The 26456-nt window shown below is 40.8% G+C and overlaps 2 protein-coding genes across 3 annotated transcripts in view; one reads left to right on the forward strand and one right to left on the reverse strand.

Annotated features, from left to right (window-relative positions):
• Window positions 1-21603, reverse strand: part of DENND11 (DENN domain containing 11) — a 79092-nt gene extending 57489 nt beyond the window's left edge. The window contains exons 1-5 of one of the 2 annotated variants that reach the window (XM_073810017.1): window positions 21319-21603; window positions 21117-21199; window positions 19392-19488; window positions 6098-6276; window positions 1-1562 (exon numbers count right to left, since the gene is read on the reverse strand). The gene's annotated coding sequence lies outside the window, so the exon portion shown is untranslated. The remainder of the gene's footprint in view (window positions 1563-6097; window positions 6277-19391; window positions 19489-21116; window positions 21200-21318) is intronic. The other variant, XM_073810018.1, reaches the window with a different exon arrangement.
• Window positions 1071-23075, forward strand: WEE2 (WEE2 oocyte meiosis inhibiting kinase). Its single transcript, XM_019933848.2, has 11 exons — window positions 1071-1424; window positions 6134-6330; window positions 8096-8147; window positions 10172-10344; window positions 11912-12033; window positions 17412-17558; window positions 18223-18330; window positions 18463-18548; window positions 19309-19479; window positions 21125-21267; window positions 22890-23075. Exons 1-11 carry the CDS (start codon window positions 1071-1073, stop codon window positions 23044-23046), a joined length of 1710 nt encoding a protein of 569 aa, XP_019789407.1. The 3' UTR covers window positions 23047-23075.
• Window positions 23076-26456: the final 3381 nt, after the last annotated feature.

Below are 26456 nucleotides of genomic sequence, written 5' to 3' on the forward strand. Positions count from 1 at the left end.
CCTCAGCACCTCTCTGTGGGTCCACGTTTGTTGTGTAAATAATTCCTCATGTCCAGTCCCTCCAGAGTCTCCCCTGAGGGCACCGGGGGCTCATGTACGTCATTTTCCTTTTTCATGTAGTGCCTTTCACATGGTTTCTCCTACAAAGTGATATTGGTGGCCTTTTTTTTTTCTTCAAAGAGCTGTTTTTTTTTTCCCTCTCCATAGGGGCCTTTCTGAGAAAGAAATTGAATAATGTATGTTAAAGATATCTAAACAGTAAGAAAACATATTTTACACAATAAGGTGTCTGGGGCCCAAGTAATTGCTTTTTTCAAGTGATACATATATCTGCTTCTCTGTTTGCTGACCTTTCTACCTTTCTTTTTTTCAGTGGGAAAATGTGTCCGGTTCCCTAAAAGCTTTAACTGCTAATACCTGGGGGTGGGCGGAGGGTGTGGAGGTGCCTGAATTAGGACAGGTGTATCTGGCAGAGATCTCAGGTGTGTCTCTATTAGGGAGATGAACTCCCGCCAAGATATGTTAGCGGCTGTTTAAGGATCATTATGATATCCAGGTGATACTGAATTCTAAGGAACTACTGCTAGCCACTGGGTAGGTGGGAAGTGGGGGAGAGGAGAGGGTGATATTTCTAAATGGTAGGTGTAAAAGAGTGAAAATAATTTCTTTCCAATAACGAGCTCATTCCCAGTTGGCGAATATGTATTTTTAAAGCCGTGCTAAATTAAAGAATCCAACTGTTTCCCTAGTAGTTTGTTGCACATGGGTTCAGGGAGACTGTGGGATATCCAGAAGCGTTCTATACATAATTGGATTTAATTGCTCAAAGAGTTACTGGAGCCTTCTTTAATCAGAATGGAAATAAGGAGAAGCTGAGATCACACAGATACGTGGTACTTAAGTGAGTAAACCAAGGGTGTGTCTCCATGTAGCTGTTAGTTGGCAGAAGGAAAGCGGGGCTAGAGTTAGGGAACTTGCCAGGTTACTTTTTCTCCTCCTTATTTCTGCAGCTCTGTAGTGTTTCCTGCTGAGAGGTCTCCTTGCCTAGGTTGTAAAGCTCTTTGGCTGAGATGGGTGACAACGATGAGGACAAAGAACTGAAGCAGAAATTAAACTTTTCCTCTTGTGAGGAAGAGCATGAGAACGAAGGGCAAAAGGAAACACAAGAGAGCAAGGAGCCCCAGAGCCAAACCCCAGAGAAGCCTGGAGCTCAGGATTCAGGATCTGTTCAGGCGGCAGAGCTTACACCTGTCAGAACTCCCCTTAGTGACGTACGTGACCTCAACACATTTCAGGAAAAAGGCCAAGCGAGTCCAGGTCAGGGTCTGAGAACTCCAGTGTCACACTCTCTCACACGTCCTGAAACCCCAGCCCCGCCAGACAAGGGCAAGCCGCCACGCTGCGAGAGCCCCTTCACTCCCAAAGTAAGTCCATCGCTGGGGAGGAGGGAGCCAGGCCGCCGAGGTCTGTGTTCCTTCGGCGGACGGAGAACGAGGGCCCAGTCCTATGTATGTGTGGCAGATCTGTTTCACAGGCTGTATCTATCTTCAGTTACGTATTTCCTGGTGAAAATGAAGAAGAGTTTAAAGTTACTAGAAAACAGAATTAAGTGTCTTGCCAGCTGTCTTCTTAAAACCATTGGTGTAGGCCACAGATAAATCTTGGGTGGGGAAAAAGTTCCTAGTGAAAGAATATTGGAACTGGAAAAAATACTGAGATCTACAGCCTGACCTGTACTCTGCCTGTGAGAAAACCAAGGTCTCAGCAGAGAAAGTGGCCTGTAGCTCAGGCAACGGCAGAGAAAGGACTGAGAAACATGGTCTTTGGGGCTTGGTCTACTGTTCTTGCCATTACGCCAACTGGCTCTATTCTTCTGTGATTATTTACTAATATTTCCTAATATAAGAATGTTCACATTCACTATTTAACATATTTTTTGTCTCTTTGCTGCTGCTCTTTCCAGAAAGAAGTCCTCTCCCTTCCTTGGTCTAGTGAGGTACAGGCTCTCATATGTGAACACAGAGGTAACTTGTTGATACTCCTTTATAAGCTGAGGATGGCAACTAGGTAAAGGTCCCAAGTAAGCAGGTTCCTTTATCCTTGCTGTGATTGAGCTCCTATTATATCATTCATGTTATTAAAGCCGGGACTGGGGCAGGGTTACCTCTAATAGACTGGTGCCGCGGCGTGTGAGCCTTAGGCCTGGAATCAGCTCTGCTTCCCGCGGCCTCAGCTTGAGGTGCTTAAATCATCATAATAACATCTGTGCTACTGACGGCAGCACAGTCACTGTCAGCAGGTCTCTTTTGTACCTGCTGAGTATGGGTACCACAACTACCAGGAAATACTAAGCTTCTTGTTTGAATGGTAGACAAACTACTTTAATACGCTCGTGCGTCTGCCTGTGGGTTTTTCAATGGTCCCAGTAACCAATCAATTAACCATTTATTTTCTGAGAACCCACTGTGGGCTGGGAGCGCGAGGCAGTCTCTGGCAGGGGAGATGTGCCTACGGATACTATGTGAGAGGTGATTCAAGAGTGGTCAGAGTTCTCTGGGTGGACTGCTTCTCAGTGGGTAGTCAGGAAAGAAATGAAGGTGAAGGAAGCATATGAAGGGCAATGAAAGTTGGTATGGTTTTAATACGTGGAAATTATGGGGAGAGTGGGCTAGGAGCATGTAGTTCAGAGCAAGCGTAAGCAGGAGGAGACGTGGCACGGTATGTGTATTTCATCCACTCATTGAAAACTTAATTGAACACCTTGATATGCTAGCAGACCTTCTGCTGGCAAACCCTTCACTACCTCAGAAAGTGCCTATAGAATGAATAAAGGTAAATAACAACAGTAAATAAAGTTCAGATGAGGTATGCTGGAGGACTTGTAGAGCATGATGAGAAATAGTGGGGAATTAAGTTTCGAGATATCCAGGACACCTTTCCAGAGAAAGTAATGTTTGAGAGCAGTCTTACAGGATGATTCGCAGTTTGCTAGGAAAAGAAGGGAGTGAGAGCTCGAGGCTGAGGGAAAAGCATCTACCAAGCTATGGAGGGGAAAGATCACGCTACACCTGGAAAACCGCTTGTTATTCAGAGTGGCAGGGGTCTGGCAGTGAGGCCAGAGTAGGTAGGTAGCAGCTACACTGAGATTTTATCCTGAAAGTGTTGAGAGAGCCATTAAATGGTTTTGGTCAGAGGCAGTTTTGAAAAATCATGACCTTCATGTGAGGGATGGAATGGAGTGGGAGAGACCATGGGGGCAGGGCAGTATTCATAATAGATCTACTGAGAAAAAAGAAGGGCCTGAACTTGGATAGTGGTAGACAGTGATGAGTTGAGAGATGCTTAGGAATGGCTAACTGACTTGATGGAGGGGTTGAGGGAAAAGCAGGGACCTAGGGTGTTGTGAGGCTTCCTGCTTGTTTGACAGAGTAGATGGTACCTTGAATCAAGGTAGGTGACCTTAGAGGATGTACAGGTTTGGAGAAAGAGATGTGGTGTAAATCGTTGGATAAGTGGTTCTGCAATGCAGGAAAACCACCTAAGTTGGAGATCTGTATTTGGATATCATCAGCATTTAGGAAGTTGTTGAAGCCATGGGTGTGTATAAGTTTACACAGTCTGTGTGCCAGAGTAAGAAGAGGAGTGGTCCAAGCTAGGGACCCTAGAGATGCCAAGATTTGAGGGACAGAAAGAAAACAACATTTGGGAGGGAAACTCGAAATGCAACTGGGAAAGTACACACTTTACAAAAAATATAGTTTGGATCAAGGTCAGAGGAGAGAGGCCAGGGGGATGATAATTCGTAATGTTGTGCTAAAGACAGGGATGCAGAGGAAAGGAGGATTGGCTTAGTTCAGCCTTGCTCAGGGGATAGGACCAGAAATCATGGGAAACGACTTCAGGTCCCCATAAGGACTTCCTAGCACAATTATCTAGAGATAGCAGAGCTTCCTTAGGAGGTATAGTAAGGTCCCTGTGGCTAAATGCATTCAACGCTCTTTGATGACCACTTGGTAGAAAAACACTGTACCAGGGATTCAAGCATCAGGGAACTAATTGTACCAACTGGGCCTTTAAAGACTTTCCCAGTCCCTGTGATGTTGTGTCTTGGTGGGAGGTTGCCTCCCTCTCCTCTCACCATCTTCAGAAGTCAAGGAGCTATTCCCCAAATTTCCTTTCTGTTAATTGTCTGTAGTAAGAGCTGTTACTTATACAGAAGTAGCTACACTCTCTGCAACACGTTTATACTCTCAACCTGGTCATCTTTCCAGAAATTTTCAGTCTACTTTACTTCTAGGCAGAACTCACTTTCATACATCTTGTTGCAAGCTGTGTTCTTTTAGATTTCAAAAGGATTACTCATAATTCTATCATTTTGGCAATAAAATGCATATTAACATAATATCATTTGCTATATTGTAAGTGGAGTTCACAAAATCTATCAGCCCTCATATTTCCAGACTAGGAATTCTGATAGTCTTCCTTGATAGGAATACTTTTCCTTACTTTTATCTGAAAAGTTTCTAGGCCTTTTTGTTGTCCTTGAACTGTAGCAACTGGAACTATGTGAAACATACCAGGTGTGGATGCCCCACTGTTTCATATGTGACAGATGCATTTTATTTTCCATATGATAATCACCATCACAAGAAAACTGTTTCAGAAAATGATTTACTATAATTCTAACTTCATTTCCTGAATCACATTGACAACTGAGAAATATATAGTATAGTTTTATTTCTTTTGAACCAATACTCAACCCTTACAATAAACTTATGGGAAAATTGTTTGTCATTGATGGCTTTGTCTGATAATATCCCCAGGGCTGTTGACCCTCTGAACTCTAAGACATATGTAAAACCCTTGGCAAAACTCTTGACTGTGTCAATTTTTCTTCACTTAAAAAAATGTTAGGCTGCTATGTGTACTCTATAGCTTCTTTCATTTCTGCTTCTATCAGTCATTTAATGAGTATTTATTTCTGCTTCTATCATTAATCTAATAATGAGTATTCATTAGTAAGTTTAATAGCCATTCTTTGTAGCCTCACATTCTTCAATTACATTTTTATATACTGAATCATATTGTAATCTAGCTTCTGCTTCTACACTCGAAAGTCGTGTGCAGAGAATATCAAAACAGAATTCTTCTCCAAAGAGCCTCACAGTACAATGATGACACTATGAGGTTACATCATGGCCCCTGTGTCTACTACTGTCCTCTTGAGGATCTATTACCAGCTATTCCTCTGGCCCCTGGCACTTAGATCATAATAGCATTCTGCCGTCTCATCAGAATTCTTTGTCTTTGATTTCTCCCCTCTGTCGTTTGATTTAGTTCTGGTTAGGTTTTAGGCCGATGTTCTCTTACTGTACCCCACTTGGAGTGGTAAGCCCTGCACATTTTCCTATTGACTGGTATGCTAGCTGTAGCCACTGCAAAGCCTTGCATCTTAAGGGCTTAGAGTATTACTTTTCAGTCTCCTTACCCCACTTCCTGGAACTTTTCTCAATTTGTGCTACATTTTTAGTGGACTTGGAAACTTCTTTTTCCATGTTTAGATAGTCTATGAAATCTTTCCCTTACAAAGTGATTATTTCTGAAACATCAATGAACTGCTGATGAATGGACTGTGCATTCCTTAAGAGCCAGAATTCACCTCTGGTCCCTTCAGCACCTAACCCAGCATCTGCTACTTAGTAGGTACCAGACAAATATTGGGATGAATAATTGAGGGGAAATTAACTATACAGTCTGAGAACATAAGCACCAGGTCTTCTAGAGTCATTTTCATTTGTCTAAGCTGAAAGGTCATCTTTAAAAAGCTGGAGGTAGGACTAGAATTGGTGGTCTCATAGCTGACTATCAGAATCGTCCAGGGGAAGAGGGTGGAGCTTAACAGAAGTACAGATTGCTGTGCTGATCCCAGGAATCAAAATATCTAGAGGTAGACTGGGAATCTGTATTTTTCATAAGAGAGCCAGTTACAATGTTTGCAGTGAACCAGATACCCTCTAAGGGGTATCTTTCAGCAATAACTTTCTTTGGTTCAAATATTAATTAACTAACTGATACAGAACCATTTTTTAAAAATTACCTCCATTCTGATTTGCCTTTTATCATCCTCATTCAGGGCCAGGTGAGCCAGTCGGGGATCTCTTCAACAGGGAAGCTCCCCTCCCGAAGCTCTAAGCATCTGAAGCTCACACCTGGTCCCTTCACCGATGCGATGACCTCACTGGCTCTGGTCAATATTAATCCCTTCACTCCGGAGTCCTATAGGAAACAATTCCTTAAATCCAATGGCAAGCGGAAAACCCGAGGCGACCTGTAAGTGTCCTGTTGCTCTGACTTTTGAGAACTGATCTTACTATTGCCAAGTGGAAGGGGGAGTGTTAAACATTAGGAATAAACAAGAAGTCTGTCTGAATGAGTCGACATCGTGTTTATATATTCCCTCCTTTCTAAATGTCAGCGCTGGCTTTAACCTTCTTTGTCACAGAAATCTCTTTGTCTTCAGAGATTCTGAAGTGCACCGTAAAATGCCTTCTCTTTGAAAGAACAGGGCAGAGTAAGCAATAGATCTGTCTTATATTAGGAAGTTGAATGGGCTACGGAACTGCACTCAAGGACTCCCCTCTGGTTACTACGAGTCCAGCAGCTGGGGAAGGTGTAGTGCTCGTTCCAGAGAGTATATTGCTGTTTTGAGTTTAGTGGTGTGACTGGTGATGAGAGCTACAGAGCAAGGATTTGCACTTCTGTGCACGTGATGGAAGGCTGGCTGAAGAGAAAAAGAGAGTGCTGCTTTTGGAGGTGCTAATAAATGGAAAGCCAGCTGCACTGTTCCACAAAGGCCGCTGAATGGTAGAAATCACCTAAATAAGGACAGTGCAGATTACTCAGGGACATTTCTTTACTGTATCCTCAATGCTGCTTTTTTATAGACTGGAAGCACCTCTAAAACGGGCCAGTCATTTATGCTTAGATGTACTCAGCAGAATAAACACACAGCTAACAATCTAAAAGCCTGTAGAACAGTTAATGTGCTGTGTTCTTTCGGAATGCATGACTACATGTTAATCAGCCTTGTAGCCAGAATAGGTTTTTCTCAATACTATTTCCTGGATCTTAAGTAAACGGGACTTCAGCACAAGCACACTGGTCTATTCTTGTTACTAGTCCACTGCTTTTAGCTCTTTAGGATCTTTGTAAACCTTCAGAGTGAATGGCTTCACCTCTCACTGAAGCTAGCAGGAAAAGACTGCTGATTTGAATTCCTGGCCCTGAAAGTGATGACATTTTAGTACAATAACTTAGTGATGCTGAGAGGGTATTTTCCCCTCTTCTTCACTGTGGCGTTGTTATTTTATAAAGTATTAGAATGTAGTATTAAATGTAAGTCACAAGTGTCCTGCATCACCTAATTTGCACGTGTGTAATGTCCTCCACTTGCCCCTTCTACCCTGTACTCGTCCAGAAGAAGAACCTAGCTGGCTGATCTAGAAACTGAAATTTTGCTTAAAGATCCAGGATGCATCTGCTCGTGCCAAAGAGGGTGTCCGTCAGAGACTTCAGCTTAATGAAAAGTAATTGAAAACATCTTAGCCAGGATTAGAGCACATTCTGCTATACTTACAGTTGGCTTGTGACCCTAAGGCAGGCCGGGTTCTAAGGGAGGCGGGTGTTGCAGGGGAAACATATACTGGTGGTGAAGACCCCTTAGAGTTTCAGGTATGTTCTGCGCACTCTCTTGATCCGCATCTCAGCATACCTTGTTCCATTTGCCTAAAACCCTGTTCTTTTCTCTTAGCTGGTTCCTACTCATTCTTGGAATCTTACCTTACATGTCCTCTTTTTTGGGAAAGGCTTTTACTCTTCAAATAATGAATTGGGTGCTGTCTATGGTATCCCTCGATATCTTGTTTTTATCCTGTCCTAAGTTCTTGTATTGAAAATTTCTGTTTATCCCTGTGCCCAAATATAGATTGAAGAGGGGAAGTAATTGTCGTATTTACTTGTAGAGCCCCCAAACCTAGCATAGTACTAGGCTCAATAAGTGCTAATCATACTCTGATATCACTTTTTTTTTTCCAAGTGAGGAAGCTGGTCCAGGAGAAGGCAAGGTAGAACAAGGGCTGCCTGCCAAGGTGAGCACAGTTCTTTGGTCCAGCCGTCGTAACACAGTCATTTCATCCTAATGTCTCCTTCTTTCTCCCTCCCTCCCTCCTTTCTCCCTTCTCTCCTCTCCAACCCTCCACATACCTTGTAGTAAATATGTTTTGCAGCTAAATTTATCTGGGCTCTTATCAGGGTCTATATTCTTAGCTAGTTGTTACCTTAGCAGACAGTGTCTAACAAATCTATTGCTGAACCATTACCTTGGAGTATTCTTCAAGGCTACTGCTACTGTCTTTGATCTGGGGAAAAATTATATACTCCAGAAGAAGTGAAGGGAAAATCAAGATACTTAAGGTCCAAAAATGAATAAGACAAAACAGAGAAAAAGGGGATAAAGCCAGAGGTCTAGACGTAAAATTTACCTCTTAAATGTGTCAGTATCCATTGATTTTTATAATGTTGATCTAGTATCCCTCATTTGATAATATAAACTAAGAAAATAATGCTGTAAATATTAACACCAGAGATGTTTGTTGCAGCCTTAACTGTAATAGCAAAAAAAAAAAAGGGGGGGGAGTACTGAATGTCCAATAATAGAAGAATGGCCAAGTCAATTATAGTTTAAAGTCAGTGGAATATTAAATTACATTAAGGTGCTTGAACATAGGCATGTTTTCATGATATTATAATGTTCAGTGCATGTAAGTGGGAGGGGGAGGGTCGGGGAGGGGGAGGGGGAGGGAGTGATATGGATGGTAAGGTGGTACTTGGTGTCTGAGATGAGGCTGGTAAGGTAGCAGGTAAGCACTACCAGCGCCTTCAGGCCTCTGATCAGAAGTGTGGGTTCCTAACTGATTCACTTTGTTATAAAGCAGAAACTAGCACACCATTGTAAAGCAATTATACTCCAATAAAGATGTTGAAAATAAATAAAATAGTAAAAAAAAAAAGTGTGGTGCCTCATGGGAAACAATTAGGTTTGTCTGATTCTACAGCATCATTTTGCAAAAGCAATCTTCCTATTAGAGGAGATGGAGAGAGGGCTGGTAGCTGTAGCAAATCCAGACTTGGAGGAAACAGAGCTTGAGACTGGCTAAGGGCAAGGGAAATTATAGATCTTGTTGATGAGGACTGGTTGGGACTGCATGTTGAAAATGAAGAGCTAGTAAGAGTCAAGATATTTTAAACACTTAAAGTTGGATGGCAGAAATTCTTGCTAAGGAGGATATTGGGGAAAAGATGAGTTCACAGAGACGAATCAGCTTGGACTGAGATTCATATAAATCTCTGCATATTTTTGTCATCATAACCACCATTTACTGAGAATTTTATATACATATATATTTGTAACATATATAATTCCCATGTGATGTTTGACAGGACCCTGATGCATAGCTGCTATGATCCTCATCTTACAAATGAGAAAACTGATAAAGGGGTTCAGTGATTGCTCGAGTTATTTACTAGCAGAGCAATGAGTGATGTCGCTAGTTAGCCAGTAGCGGGAGTGTTGCTATATCTGAGCACACATTCTGAAATAATCAATTTGACAATTTTGTTCTCCAGACTAAGATTTTTTTGGGAAGCAAACTGAACACAGTATGTTTATTCAACTTGAGATGAAACAGCAGCAGCCAGACTGTGAGACAAGTAAACAAGAGTCAAAGAGAGGTGTTCTCTTTGTTTAACATCCTCCTCCAAGAGCCCACCCGCTCCTTCAGCTCAGGACAGTAGCTCTGGCTGTGAGTGAGGTGTCCCCTCTAGGCACATATAGGGAAGAAGAGTATGGCCAGACAGAGGAAATAATACAGAAAAAGATGTAATAATATAGCAAAGAGAAATGTCAGTACAGAGTTGTATGACAGGTTATAAAGAACACAGAGAAGGTAGTCAGCATTTGTGGCAGGGTTGCAGAGGCGTTTTCTACCAAGAATATTGATGAATTTGCCTCAAAAGGCTTTTTGAAAACTTAGAGAAGTTTAGGAATAATATGCCTTAATTTTATTCTCACAATATGTTAGGGAGAATTATTTTTTTTACTGAAATATTTCAGAGATGTGTTCTACGAGAAACCAACATGGCTTCCCGCTATGAAAAAGAATTCTTGGAGGTGGAAAAAATCGGGGTTGGGGAATTTGGTACTGTCTACAAGTGCATTAAGAGGCTGGATGGATGTGTTTATGCAATAAAACGCTCCACGAAACCTTTGGTAGGATCATCAGATGAGTGAGTACCTTTTAAATGTACTAGAAATACACACTTGGATTTGTCAAAGCATTTTGAATCAGGGCACTGACGTCATTTGCTACATTTTTTTAATCACCTCCCCCACCCCCGACCCACTGAAAGTTGTCTAACATTCATAACCTTTCTGAATTTTCAAGATCAGAGATAAGTTATTTCCTGAAATATACCATGAGCATTTGGGATCATGTTGTGTTTTTGTTTTGTTTTTTTATAGTTCTTGTGGCTTTTACTACTGATCTTACTGGTTTTTTTTTTTTTTTAACAAATAGATTTATGGAATGATCTTCTGGTGCCTGTTTAGTTCATCAGAAATATTACCAAGTTATTATTAACTCACTGGTTATCTCTACTTTGCATTAATAATAAATTCAATAGTCAAGTTTCAAAGTTTCCTTCCTTGTAAGCAAGGAAAAACTAACAAAAATTTAAATTTCATTCCCAGAACTAAATGTTCAAGAGTTCTTCCTTTCCACAAGGAAAACAAATATTTTCAGATTCAGCCACTGCTTTTTATGAACTCTGGGGAATATAATACTAAAATGCTGAATCTGACATCAGTCTTTGGAATTCTTCATTTGAATAATGAAATTGATCAAGTACTATAGTTTGCTTTTTGTGTGTTGGATTTCCTATTGCATAATGAATATCTGCCCCCCAAGACTGCCCCTGTGACTACATCATACTGGCTGAGTTTAATATTGACTATAATGATTGTTTAGCCTTCATAGGGAAGGTAGAGGGCCCATCACAATATCCACCATCAAGTCCATTTCTTCTTAAGCCCATCAGGGTTTTTAGATTGTGATACAGTGAAAATAAGAATCAAAGCAGCTCTGGGCTTCCCTGGTGGTGCAGTGGTTAAGAATCCGCCTGCCAATGCAGGGACATGGGTTCGAGCCCTGGCCTGGGAAGATCCCACATGCCGTGGAGCAACTAAGCCCGTGCACCACAACTACTGAGCCTGAGCTCTAGAGCCCACAAGCCATAACTACTGAGCCCACGTGTCACAACTACTGAAGCCTGCGCACCTAGAGCCCGTGCTCCGCAACAAGAGAAGCCACGGCAATGAGAAGCCCGCTCACTGCAACAAAGAGTAGCCCCTGCTCACCACAACTAAAGAAAGCCCGTGCACAGCAATGAAGACCCAACACAGCCATAAATAAATAAATAAATTTATTTATTTAAAAAAAAAAAGAATCAAAGCAGGTCTGCTGCTGAGGTAATAACCACCCAAGATTCCTCTCTACATATGTCATGTTCAATCAAAAAACCATGGACTTTGGTCCAGGACAACCAAGGTTCTGGTCTTAGATCTACTATCACCAGCTTGACTTTGGGTCAGTCACTTAACTTTCTAAAGCCTTAATCCTTGCCACTATATCATACTGAGGCGTTACAAACATTAAATGTGATAAAATAGTAAGCAAGCAGTGAACGCTCAGTAAATGTTCTGCCGTTGTTAGTAATGCCTCAGAGCTTGTCTTTTAAAGGCCTTTGTATGTCTATTATCTTGATTCAGTTTTCTCAGTGCTTTTCCGTCTCTTAGGAATTTGGCTATGCATGAAGTTTATGCTCACGCGGTGCTTGGGCATCACCCCCATGTGGTACGTTACTACTCTGCATGGGCAGAAGATGACCACATGGTCATTCAGAATGAATACTGCAATGGTAAGTACGTGGTCTAATATCTATGGAGAGGGAGATGAACTTTTAAGTCTTCAGAAAAAAATCTCTGCCTCCTTCTTGTAGCTTATGGCAGGTATATTAGAGTCATACCTAAAAGTCTGTACTACTGTTTTGTTTGGAAACAGACAGCTGGAGAAAATGAGTTGAGCTGGAAAGGAATTTCAGGCTTATGCTGTTATGTGTTTCTTTCAAAGCTGATGCACAGCTAATACACAGAAGCTATCACATCCTTCACACTTTAGTTATTACTTAAAGAGAAAACTTTCACCCTGGTGGTTTGAATGGTAAATCATCCTTTTACCATTTACTAGGTATTCTAAAAGATGTAAGCCATAGTCCCTACGATTTTGGGGAAGGGGTGGTAAACTTACATAGCCAACTTCTGATTAACTTTGAAGTGGATTCCTGTGTTTGGGGATTGTTCATGTTTCTTGCTGCTTCTGACCTTTGAGCTTTAAGTATTCTCAGAAGAGTAAGGGCATGGGGTGGGGTGCTGGGACTGAAACTTAGTGACCTCAGATATATTCTCCTAGATCCTTCAGGACCATATATACATCGTAACCAGTAAAACCTTTTTTTTTCCTGGGCTACTTAAATTATAAAGAGTGGTCCTTCAGATTAACGTATTTCTAATCCATGATTAATATTTCTAATCTATGATTAAGGGGTGACATAACAGTAGTTGTGTATTGTTATTCTCGGAAATACATTTTCATCAAAATGTTCAGTGGTAAAGTAGAAAAGTGCTACCAGTTGAATAGAAGCTTGCCATCATTTTAGGATGCATCCATATTTTACAATCCATATTTTAGCCACAGTAATATTGGATAACGGCATGCCCCCCACAACATGTACACCCACCCTGTGCTTCTTTAATAGTACAGTCTGTCTTTGGGTAAGTTTGATGACCACTGGATAGCCCTGAGTATGTACGTCCAGCCTGGCTTTTGAGGGCAGTGATCACTGATAAAGCTTCATCACCGTATACATGATTGATTTTATAAGTAGGTAAGTAAATAACATTACGAGTTGCTAAAAACATAGAAAATGGTATAGAAGGCATATCCTATAAAATAATGATTTGGCATTTCCCTTATTGTTTCCTTAGAGCCTGATTTTCTCATAGCCTTACCTGTGAACTTCATGAGTTTTTTTCCTTAATAAGCTCACCCCAAATCCCTTTTTCTAATAGTTTCTTTGGGATTAAAAAATGGACCCTTTCATTATACTTGTGATTGAGAGGTTGAGACTTTCTTATCATCTTCTCTTCTTAATTTCCTCTTATCATAACCTGAGATTGCCTATTCTTTTTCTCTCTTCCCTCTCTCTATAAAGAAGATTGATTTTATTTCCATGACATTTAGCTACTAACAAAGAGAATATCAAATTAAAAAATTAATAAAGGGAAACACAACTAATTTTAACCTGCAGGCAATGTAAATTTTAACTGGGGCAATGTAAAAGTTTCAAATTTTCAAAAAGAATAAGATGAAGTGATCTATTACAAATCATCTTCTAATTCTTTTCAACATTTCAATACCTTCTATAGGCTCGACACTGTATTAAGCTCTAGGGTGAGAAATACTGTAGAATGAGATAAGGTAAGTAAGTCCTTATCTTCGAGGAGCTTTATTCCATCTCCTCTGTTAAAATGAATACAAAAGAGACAATCTGATGCAAAGCCATCTGGTACAACTGTGGATACAAAGCGTTCAGAAAGGATGAATGTGAACAAGAGGCAGTGTGGTGGGACGGGCCTGGGCTTTAAAGTCAGGCAGACCTGGGTTCAAAATCCAGCTCTGTCACATAGTAGTTGTAGGATCCCTGGGCTGTCATTTAATCTCAATGAGTAAAGAGACAGTAATATTTACCTAAGGGAGTAGTTTGAAAATTAGCAGCAATATATGTCAAATGCTAGCACAATATCAAGTCCCAATACATAGTAAGAACTTGATAATACTTGTCATTAGCATATCCGGAGAAAATCTCATAAAGGAGGTAAGACTTGAATGAGACCTTGCAGAAGGATTCCTAGAGTTTAGGCAAGGAGAAGGAAGACCACCCAGTTAGGGGAACAGCAGGCAGGCTAAGAGCACCGTGCTGGGAAGGGTCTGGCCTAGCAGATGGTAAGGAGACTAACAGGCCTGAGGTGACCCTACAGGAGGAAATAAGATCAGCAAGGTAAAGGGTGGGAAGACTGCAGTGAGCCGTGAAAGCCAGGCAGTGAGTCTGACTAGATGGGATAGATTACGGGGAATCATTGTTTGTTCATCATGGAGGTTCACCAGCTTCACTCAACGCTTGCCAATTAAAATGGGACTGTGATTTAGCAAAATGTAATTCACATACATTGAACCTTTCATATGTGAACTGATCATGGAAAATAAAGCATGCCCTTATACCTTGTTTGTAGTGAAGGATAATCCATGTTGAGACTTTGCCTGATGGCTCTAAGTAAAGGATAATAAGCCCAAAGTATGTGTAAAGTAGCGGAGTAGTCGGTGCCTCATTCTTTCCACTCCCTCCCCACTGCATCCTCTCCCTCTTTCTCACCTCTTCATCCTTATGCCCTGTTTCCCCATGCCCACCCTTACCCCTCACCCCTAGCCTCTCATAGCAGTCCGGCTGGAACATGTACTCTTATGGTGTTAAGTCTGATTATAAGTTAGATGATTTTGATAACTTAGATTTTAACTATTAGAGGCTAACAGTCATCTGATTTCCCCTCCTGTCCCTCCTGAATCCTGAACTAATCAAAAGTTCCCTGCTTCTCTGACACCCTAGCCAAGATCCCCTACGAGCCACCTCTGGGCCAGCCTCAGAAATCTGAAGGTTTTCCGGTAGCAGGCTGATTCTGCAACAAGGATTCTAACCGATTCAGGACTGAATGATTAATCTCTCCCTAAAGGCAGTATTTTCTTTTGACGTCTCTGTCACGGAAGTTTTACAGGGCATGTTCCCCTAGAATGGTGGTTCTCATACTTGCTCAAGTGACGTGACATTCAGAAGTCTGTGTCTTCTGTGGAACACCATGAATACTGGTTATATTTTTCCACCAAATAAGGAACAACTTTACCAGCAGAAAAATATGCTTTGTGTTGTTGGTGGCAACCTAAAATCAAGATTGTGAGAATACAAATGTATGAACACAATATCCTGTTGAGTCGTTGGCCTGCTCTTTGCATTTCATTGTTGGAAGGCATTTGCTATTTATTTGTTTCGGTATCTGTTAGGCCTCAAGAGCAGACAGGAAAACATGGATATGTTTTTCTTAAGTTTTTTTTTTTTTTCCTGCCAAGTAGGGTGAGTATCTTTATTTTATCTAAAGGAAGGAATTCAGCAACTCATCTCATAAAGGTGGTTTGAAAAGAGCTGCCAGGAGCTGGCTGTTTTCTCCTAGGGCACCATGCTGGCAGGAGCCAACTCCAGGGGGTACCTTGGGTTACAGAGCTAAGGCTCCAGTGCAGCTGGGTGAGATTAGGAGGGATTAAGTTTTCAGTTCATTCAGTGTTGCTATGTCTATAAACACGTACTTCCTTGTTAATACTATTTAGTAAAGAACAGTTAACTATGCTCTTCTATAAGAGTGTGTGGACGACCAGCTTTAGCTCTAGCAAAATGAGGATATTCTAATACAGTCGTATAAACGAGTACTTTCCAGTAACTTCTACTCTTCTAATTACCTCTTGGCTATCTTTAATATTACCTATAGAGATTCTAAGTAACTAAAAGTGCTGCTAGTACTGGTCTAGTTACCCTTACTAAATATCTGCAGCTCTTCAGGGGATTAGAAATACCTCTGCTTATAATCTAAAGGAACATATTAAGTGGATCCTAAGTAACCTAGGATGCTTCTTTCTTTCCATACCTTTCATAGGGTCCTTGACTCAGCCTTTCTTTTCCCTCTGTTGCCAGAATAGACATTCAGTTCAGAAAATACTTATTACATGCCAGACCTTGGCACAGTGAAGATGAATGAACTGTGGACCCTGTCCTAAAGGAACACCGGGGCTAGCGGGGACCCGGGGGCTTTGTCGCAGCTCATAACCTTATCCGCAAACTTAGTATTGAGGTGACTGCACTTTTAACAAGCACAACGCACTCTTTCTTTACTTATTCTTCCTTTCTAATTAATGTCTCTGACATTCCATAAATTCTTTTCTCAGAAGACTCCCAGGGGAAAAAAAAATAACCTTTACTTTAGCCCTTTTTGTGTTTCCGAAAGGGGCTGAATTCTCCTTTCTGAACTTATTTTAACATGGCAGCTCAAGCTTTAAATTCAGTTTCACATAGATACTTTAAAATATCGATTTCCTTAAAAGTACAGTTACCATCTCAGATCCTCCTGTTCTGATATATACTTGGAGGGTGGAGCTGTGGGCTTTCTGACAGGGGGTCCCAGGAGTCTCTAATTCGACTGAAGAGGCTGCCAACAAATGCTAATTAATGAAACAAAGGGTTCAGAAGCATTCTAATAACTTAGGATAGGAGCATCTAAGATCAGGTAGTCAGATGAGCCGGGGCCTTATCTTTTTATTGATAACAATGATAAATAGTTGATATACAAACATGGTGGCTCAAATAGGGTTTAGGTGTATATGGAGGTTTTATATTTTCCTTGGCTCAGCAATCATTACATGGTCTTATTTCATGATATATATATATATATATATATATATATATATTTTTTTTTTTTTTTTTTTTTTTTTTTTTTTTTTTGCGGTGTGTGGGCCTCTCACCATTGTGGCCTCTCCCGTTGCGGAGCACAGGCTCCGGACGCGCAGGCTCAGCGGCCATGGCTCACGGGCCCAGCCGCTCCGCGGCATGTGGGATCTTCCCGGACTGGGGCACGAACCTGTGTCCCCTGCATCGGCAGGCGGACTCTCAACCACTGCGCCACCAGGGAAGCCCTCATGATATATATTTTAATGGAATGAAACTTGAAGCCAATTACATTAAAATTACTAATGGCCTATAATTACTAACTTGATACCAACATGGAATTATTCATCAACACCATAGTAGCTACATGACTAGGCCTGATTGGCCTTCTGGTTAATAACTAGGTAAAGCTTTTAAAATGTTAGTTGGGGCATACTCAAAGCAATAGGGCCACATATTGGATACCTAGGATATGGCATTTTCTTTTCCTCTTTAAAGGCCTTTAATTCCTCTTTCCAATATGTCTATGGTATAGACAGGGATCAGATCTTATGTTTCAAACTGACACTGAAGCAGTTTATACTTGCTGGACTGCGTTCACTCATGAGGAATTTATTGAATACGTACTATGCTTTCATTTATAAGATTCATACCTTTTCTCTCATTTTGCGGGGCTACCCTCTGTTTTTCTTTCCCAGGTGGGAGCTTGCAAGCTGCTATATCTGAAAATGCAAAGTCTGGCAATCATTTCCAAGAGTGCAAACTCAAAGACATCCTTCTACAGATTTCCCTTGGGCTTAAGTACATCCACAACTCTGGCATGGCGCACCTGGACATCAAACCTAGTCAGTACAGCTCTCCTCTGGCCGTATTTAGTTCTTTCCCCACTGTTGTCAGAATCTGTGCCTGCGTGTCTATCAAGTGTCAAAGATGCTGTTTGCTGGCAGAATCCCTTTCATCAGTTCCCCTTTCCCCCTCCCCTGCCCAAATTTCAGTTAAAGAGCTTTAACCATTTCCCCCCGGGCCTAGAGGACAGAGAGTAAAGACTCCCAGATAGTGAAGCAAAAGTATGAAAATAAGTGTTTAATTTACCGCATAGATAAGTGACAGCATATTGGCTGCATCCTGACTTTTTACAGCTAGTGCTCTACTCTTTCTAACTCAGCCCTGATCGAAGTGAGCAGAAATGAATGGTTTAGGCACTCATTAATGTGAAATGCGAGGAAATGTTGTTACTATTCTGTGGTTTTGATTATTTCTTTGTTTTGAGGCCACCAGCCTCTTCAGAGGATGGAGTATGTTTGAGGTTTAAGTTTCACTGAAATAGGTATTATCAATCACTCAGCTGTTCAGAAGTACTGTGAGAGATTCCATGGAAGAAAAGAAACCTTGGTAGTCTTGTTACATGCACACAGAAAAGGAGGGTGACTGAAATGTTATTTACAGAAAAGAATCTCGGGTGAAAAAGTTTAGGATTCATTACTTAACGACAATTCTGTATTTTTTCAGGTAACATCTTCATATGTCATAAGATGCAAAGTGACTCTCCAGTAGTCCCAGAAGAGATTGAAAATGAAGCTGATTGGTTTCTCTCTGCCAATGTGATGTATAAAATTGGTGAGTCTGTCTTGTAACCTGATTGGTATACTATTATCCTATAAAATTTATGCTGATGACTCTACTCCATTTATTCCAGTTTTAAGAAAGACATGCTTTTAAAGAACTCTATTTCTTTTTTTCTTTTTTTAGGTGACTTGGGTCATGTGACATCAATAAGCAAGCCCAAAGTGGAAGAGGGAGATAGTCGCTTCCTGGCTAATGAGATTTTGCAAGAGGTATAGATTAGGGAAATGGAGGGTATTTTATAATCCATTGAACATTTTGAGTTTCAAATGAATGTTGACAGTGCAGGAAATGAAAAGTATATATTTATAATTTAAATTTATATTATCCTTTTTCTATCCAGAATGGAGACCAAAGATAGGAGAGAAACTTTTGCAAAAAAAGCGTGGGGAAAGCTGGCTCAAACATGGATTAATCAAAATTTTTACTGTTTTTCGTGAAGGTCCTTTCTACTTCTTAGAATTCTTAAATTTACGGATTTCCTAGTAGAAAGGAAGCTGTTATTGGTTGAACCCATCTTTATCATGCTACTATCCTTTTGATAGCACCTCCAGCTTTGGTCATTGGAATGACCTTCAGTTATTGCTCACCTTCTAAGATGTCTGTGAGTCTGGCCTAGGAAGGATATAACTTTCTACAGGATAAAAATCAGGGGGGAAAAAGAGGAGTCTTTCCTATCTGTGATCAGACAATCTATGCTTCAAGCCTCTTTGAGCCTGAGAGAGCAAAATGGCGCTGAGATTCTGCCTCAGACTCTTTGGGGCAGGGCAGTGCTAATCAAGTGGATTTGTGCCCTGAGATAGACCACTATCTTCCCTAGAGATAGACCACTAACCACAGCAGATATAACCTTGCCCACTGCGTCTGTTTAAGTTCATGTGCATTCAAATGAATCTCTCTTACCAGTTGTGTTTTAGTCTAGACTCCCTTCACTTGGCGAACTAACCGGCCTTCCTGTCTTCTGTTTTGAAGAATTATCAGCACCTTCCTAAAGCAGACATATTTGCCTTGGGATTGACCATTGCAGTGGCTGCGGGAGCAGAGTCATTACCTACCAATGGGGCTGCGTGGCATCACATCCGTGAGGGGAATCTTCCAGACATTCCTCAGGAGCTCTCCAAAGAATTTCACCAACTACTCAAGGTGGTGTCTCTAATGAAATGAAGAGAGGATGGAAATGTCTGTTTTTTAAAAAATGTAATGGCAAGTAGGTGGGAAAAGGGAAATGATGGTGCCATTGACAGCAGGGAAGCATGACTAGGAAGCCCAGAAAAACAGGACAGACTGAAAGGTTCTCTAGGAAACTTAGAGCATATCATGAAAACCTTTTGTTATAGTTTAAAACTCCTATTGTATTTTTCATTTACCCTTCCTAATAACCCCGTGAGGTGGGCAGATGAGGAAACCAAGACTCAGAGCAGTTCCTTGACTTGTATTTCACTTTCGATAATTGATTAATTCCAGAATCAAACCTGCTCTTTGGCTCCTATGTCAGGGTTTTAACTACAGTCAATGGTAACAGTGATGTTACTCAAAAAACTGAATTTTGCTTGTATAGAGGAAATAGAAGTTACTTTATTGATGGATAACTGACAATCTCACCAGTTATTTGAGCAGAAGAAAGGCATAATGTTAATTTAGGAATCTATGTGTTCCTTGTCCTTAATGATACCTGAGTATGTGAAGGGACAAGGAAAAGAAGGTATTATGTTGAAACAAAGAGAGGTACAAGAATACCTACACTGCCAAGAAGCTAGAATTATACTAGAAAAGCAATGTATATGTAAGACTTACTTCATAGCTTAAGGAACAGGATTGGTTAGAATCCCTAAAATAGCCTTAGAAATATCTGCTCTCTTGGAGATTAAATTTGAGTTTCACAGTTTACCTGAACACTTCAAATTTAGTTCCAAACTTGTCCTTCCTCACTTCTGCTTTCCTGAAAGAAGGCAAACCTTTCCTCACAGTGGTCTTCTGTTCATAGCCTAATCACCTGTTTCTATGTGTAAATTGCTCTTAGATTTAGTTGGTTCTGAGTACCTCACTGCTGTCCCTGTGCTAGGTAATACGCATATGTGAATTCATTTAATTCTCACAATAGCCCAGAAGGTGAATATCGCTATCCTAAATATAGGAAAGGGAGACTGAGTTTCAGCAAAGGTACGTGATTTGCTCAAGGCTACATAATAAGTGGTGGAGCTGGCTCTGAACGTTGCTCCCCAAATGGAAGGGTCAGTGTTTTCTTCATTATTCAACACTACTAATTTCCATATATTAGGTATTTTCAACTGTATTCCAGTCATTTTAGGCTATACACATCCTCTACCTGAAGATAAATGCTGTAGGAATACTGTCATGGTGGGATATCCTTAATTAATTTTAAGTGAAAAATGAGCACGTTATGGTAGAAAGTGAGCTGAACTAGCAGTTGGGTAACCCAAGTTTTAGTCTTGGGCCTGTCAGTAACTGAGACAAGCCACTTTCTATCTCAGGATCTCAGTTTCTTCCTGCTTAAAATTAAGGCAATTAAGCTGGTTCATCATTCATCCAGCTCTAAAATATGCTACTTAAGGACAACTCAAAGGTATGGATGGCTCATGCTACCAGATAAGGATGATATTCCTCTCCCAGGTGGAGCTAAGTTTTCATTTATTTCTTCCCTTTGCACAAAGGAGAAGCGAGTTTCACAAAATCCACCAGCAGAAGCTGGGTTGGAGTTGGCTTGGGTGGGCAGATTTTTCTCAACAGTGAAGGTTCTATTTCCTCCTCTTTGGTCCTACCTCATCAGAACATGATCCACCCCGATCCAGCAGAGAGACCTTCTGCAGCAGCTCTGGCCAAAAGTCGAGTTCTCTGTCCCTCCCTGGGGAAAACAGAAGAGCTTCAGCAACAGTTGAACTTGGAAAAGTTCAAGACAGCCACACTGGAAAGGTAGATTTTGGATGCTGGAGTTGAGAAAGAATCTATTGATGTACTACTCACAGTGACATGACCGGTCTGATGTGTCTTCTCTATGGATTCGAGTGGAATCCAACAGTATGACACAGGGTCCCCTGCCCACAAAGAGGCTAGTAGCATGGGGCCCTTTGTAACAAGGGGCTGGATGCTCCATGACTAAACGGCTTGAGAGAGAAAATTCCAGTCAGTGCAAATGAATACAAGGAAATACAACCGGTAAAGAAAAATTAGCAGGATTCTGAGTGACCAGAGTTTTAAAGTAACTGGTGGATGATCACCCGATATAAGATAACCATAGTTAAAGAGGGAAGATATCTATTAGAGATCCATTCAATCTTGGGGGCAGGCAGATATTCTGTCTTGGCAAATGTTTAGAGAAAGAGGTATTTTTCCAAGCCAAAGGAAGCAGTCCTATTACTTGCGCATGTAAGCTTGTATTCATGCATGCATTTACTTATTAACCTATTCCTTCATTTAACAAATTAATTAATTAGATAGGGTGGGCTTGGTATTATAAAGGTCAGGAAGTGATGTTTGAGCATGGTTCTGAAGGCATTTTAAAGTAATTATTACATACTGTGAACTGTTGAAAATATAAAAGCAGACGAGAAATGGTCCTTGTCTAGAATAAACTTAGAGGTCCAGTTTCTTTTGGCTGCACAACCCATCTTAAAATGATTAGTTTGAAAAGTCCCCCAAATGATTTCTTGGCAATGAGTTGTGGAAGCTCTAACTGAGCCTTTAGTCAGGTAATCCTTCCTAATAAACTCAATAATTTTTTGCTTTTTGAAATTGTCTAGACAGGGGTTGGCATACTTTTCTGTATAGTAGTATTTCACCCTTTGTGGGCCATATGATCTTAGCTGCAACGACTCAACTCTACTGGAGTGATGTGAAAGTGGCCATAGACCATATACAAATGAATGGGAATGGCTGAGTTCCAGTAAGACTTTATTTACAGAAACAGATGGCAGGCCAGATTTGACCCATGGGCTGCGCTTCGCAGACCCCTGGAGCTTTCATATATAGCCTCTAGAGTTGTTCTCTTATTTTTCTTTAATTTTAAAGACCATTTATGCTCCAATCAGTAGAATTCAGTAAGCCAAGCCTGCTGTGTGTTGAGGCATGTGTGAAGTAGCCATTTTTTAAGATAATCACAAGAGCTAATTTTCTATTCCGTGTATAATTCAGTCTTGTTTCTATAAATACTGAAATAAAAGGAAAAATCTCTATCAGTTTTTTTTTAGAAAATTTTTATTTTAATTTTTTTTAAACATCTTTATTGGAGTGTAATTACTTTACGATGGTGTGTTAGTTTCTGCTTTATAACAAAGTGAATCAGCTATACACATACATATATCCCCATATCTCCTCCCTCTTGTGTCTCCCTCCCTCCCATCCTCCCTATCCCACCCCTTTAGGTGGTCACAAAGCACCGAGCCGATCTCCCTGTGCTATGTGGCTGCTTCCCACTAGCTATCTATTTTACATTTGGTAGTGTATGTATGTCCATGCCACATCTATATCAGTTTTGATCATAAATATTATCTCTAATTTAGGACTAAGTAACGTACATTTTTCCTCTTTAATTCCAGGGAACTGAAAGAAGCCCAGCAGGCCCAGTCCCCCAAGGAATGCCACAGTGTCCCTGGGGTCTCTGGGACCCCCACGGGATCAAGAAGCACCAAACGCCTGGTGGGAGGAAAGAGTGCCAAGTCTTCAAGCTTCACCTGGGGGCAGTCTTCCCCATAAGAACTCCTTTCACACCAACTCACCTTTTATCCCCCAAATAGATACCGACTGTGTCAACCTTCCTCTTGTAAAGGGAGAAACTAACGGACTTGGGTGCCCAAAGATTTCAAAAGCCACTCCTAATTTAGCATTTTCAGCCAAGATCCTACAGCTATCAAGACTTCCTAGCAGCAATGGTCGTAGGTATTATCATTGGTAGCCATTTCTCTTCTCTCTTGCTACATTCCTAACACCACCTGTCAACAGTTCGTTCACTTCTCAGATTTGTTGGTGCGCAACGGGAAAGCATGGACCTCTGAACTGAAAGCAGCCCTTTGTGCAGCCTGTGGGCTATGAGGCTGCCTACCTACCTATCAAGGATCCCAGGGACTCTCCGGGCAAACAGAAAGGAATTCAATTTGGTTTTGAGTTGAGGTAACAGCTTACAAGAAAATGTGCCTGGATTTCAACATTTCCCAGGTTAGATGAATTTATTCCTCAAGGAATTTTCAGCCACTTTGAGCAAGTAGTTTTCCTACTGCATTCTCTGAATGGAGCCAACCCCTTTCTCTGATGTTGTATTTATTAAGTTAATGACTTCACCACCATATGAAGTGGGTAGAAATAAGACTACATAACTTCACATTTCTGAGCTGGCTATGAACTTGTGGAACAAAGCCACTGGGTAGAGGGTTCAAGGGAAATTTGATGTGGTTTGTTGTCCCTCAATCTATTTGCTTTGAGCCTCTTGTAACTGTTATAACTGGTTTTGATTCTCTGGTTGTCACCAATTTCTCCTTGATTTTAACAGACGTTGGCTTTGCTTCCTGTGATTTAACTTATTTTATCCAAATCCTTTACTCTGTATATATATTTTTAAAGGACTAGAATGTTTGTAAATAAAGGTTTTTATCTTGTCCAAAGCCAAATATGAGTAAAGCACTCGTCTTTATAAATATGCAACTAACAAAGAATACGAAATTTATGTTGGAAACCATGAGTAGATAGGTGAGAGAATCCAATAGGCTGGTACTAACAGGTCTTGGCTTTAAGGCCCAGCTTCACGGCCCTAAAAGCTAATAATGGCCAAGCTATGATACAAAATAATGTTGGTCGTAAAGGCATTTGAGAACTCCTAGTTGTGTCATACTGATGACGTTAGCTTCTCCATGGCTCGTAGGCTTTTTGGCTGCCTTGTTTTCTTCTTTTCCCTTAATTTTTAAAAGCAAATTAAGAAGTTTTTAAAATTGAATGAATCGGGCTCCCCTGGTGGCGCAGTGGTTGGGAGTCCACCTGACGATGCAGGGGACACGGGTTCGTGCCCCAGTCCGGGAGGATCCCACATGCTGCGGAGCGGCTGGGCCCGTGAGCCATGGCCGCTGGGCCTGTGCGTCTGGAGCCTGTGCTCCGCAACGGGAGAGGCCACAACGGTGAGAGGCCTGCGTGACGCAAAACAAACAAACAAATTGAATAAATCATTGAACAAACCATCACATCATTCTTCTGTTTTGGAGCAGCAATTTCTTCCATGCAATTAAGTGGGGTATAGTGCTCTGTATTGCCCATTGACATTTAAAAAAATGAGTCTTTATTCAGGTTTTTTTTTCCCCTGTACTCTTATGTATTTTTTTTTAATTTTAATTTTTTTATATTGGAGTATAGTTGATTATTCAGGTTTTAAAACTGAGTTAATTTATCTCTTGGCTCCCTGACACCAGCCATGTCCCTTGTGGTACAGTGCTGCAAGGTCAACCACACTTTACGATTTATAAGCAGGTATGTTATTAAGAGTATGCAATGTATAGCCCACAGTTCTGTGGTTACACTTTTCTTCTCAGGCATTGACAACTACTATTAGGGCCTATGACCCCTTCTCTACTACGTTCCTCAAAGATTGTTCTAGCACCTGAATGGACCCGATGCCAGACTGTTGGTCTCTCTCCATTTCTCTCTGCTGGGCTCCACAGTAGCAGGAAGTCACCAAAAGAGCAGGCAGCTGCACAGACACTGAGTGTGAGAGGGACTGGATCCTCAGTGGGTCCAGAATTTAATCCCTTCCATTTCAGTTGGAAGTTGACCCCTGGCCTCAGTGAGAAACTCCATCCTCAGTCATGAAGTTCTGTTTCTTAAACATGAACACTGACGTTAAGGCGCCAACAGACAATCTTGAGTTAAAGAAATCTTATAAAGAAATACTACTGTGCTTTACTAAGCTCTAACACATCTACCAATTTATAGAAGCTATTTATCTAAAGCTGTAGAAAGATGAACACTGAAAGTTAAATGTCAACATTTCAGCCTGAACAGTTAGGTATCTTAAAAATCTCTGTATGAACCATACTGTCAATCTTGAATTGCATAAAAACTGTCAGGCTGAGTTTTTAAAAAAATTTAACAAAATGCAAATCAAAACTACAAGGAGGTATCACCTCACACCAGTTAGAATGGGCATCATCAGAAAATCTACAAATAACAAATGCTGGAGAGGGTGTGGAGAAAAGGGAACTCTCTTGCACTGTTGGTGGGAATGGAAGTTGATACAGCTACTATGGAGAACAGTATGGAGGTTCCTTAAAAAACTAAAAATAGAACTATCATACGAACCAGCAATCCCACTACTGGGCATATACCCAGAGAAAAGCATAATTCAAAAAGACACATGCACCCCAGTGTTCATTGCAGCACTATTTACAATAGCCAGGTCATGGAAGCAACCTAAATGCCCATCGACAGATGAATGGATAAAGAAGGTATGGTACATATATACAACGGAATATTACTCAGCCACAAAAAGGAACGAAATTGGGTCATTTGTAGAGATGTAGATGGATCTAGAGACTGTCATACAGAGTGAAGTAAGTCAGAAAGAGAAAAACAAATATCGTATGTTAATGCATATATGTGGAACCTAGAAGAATGGTACAGATGAACTGGTTTGCAGGGCAGAAATAGACAGAGATGTAGAGAACAAACATGGACACCAAAGGGGGAAAATGGTGGGGATGGTGGTGGTGGTGGGATGAATTGGGAGATTGGGATTGACATGTATACACTGATGTGTATAAAATGGATAACTAATAAGAACCTGCTGTATAAAAAAATAAAATAAAATTCAAAAAAAATTTACCAAAAAAATAGCCATAGTAACTATGGAGTATTGCTAAAATTGCTTTTGAATCAATGTAAAACGTGATAGTAATCAGTTAAAGTAATAAGTGCTGTAATTTTCCAATAGTTATGAGGCTTGAGGAAAAACTGATTTAAAAGCAAAGTGAAAACTTGATTAAAATATCTAAAAAATGTTCTTCTACAGCACTGAAATTGTCCAAAGCTTCCTATCTGTGAGAAAGCATTGCCAACCCTGGTCTCTACCACTTGATGTCTATAGCTGAGACTTTTTTTAATTTAGGGGGGAAAAAAAGGCAAGGCCA

This window comes from Tursiops truncatus, chromosome 9 (genome assembly GCF_011762595.2).
Source record: "Tursiops truncatus isolate mTurTru1 chromosome 9, mTurTru1.mat.Y, whole genome shotgun sequence".
Classification (NCBI taxonomy): Eukaryota; Metazoa; Chordata; class Mammalia; order Artiodactyla; family Delphinidae; genus Tursiops; species Tursiops truncatus.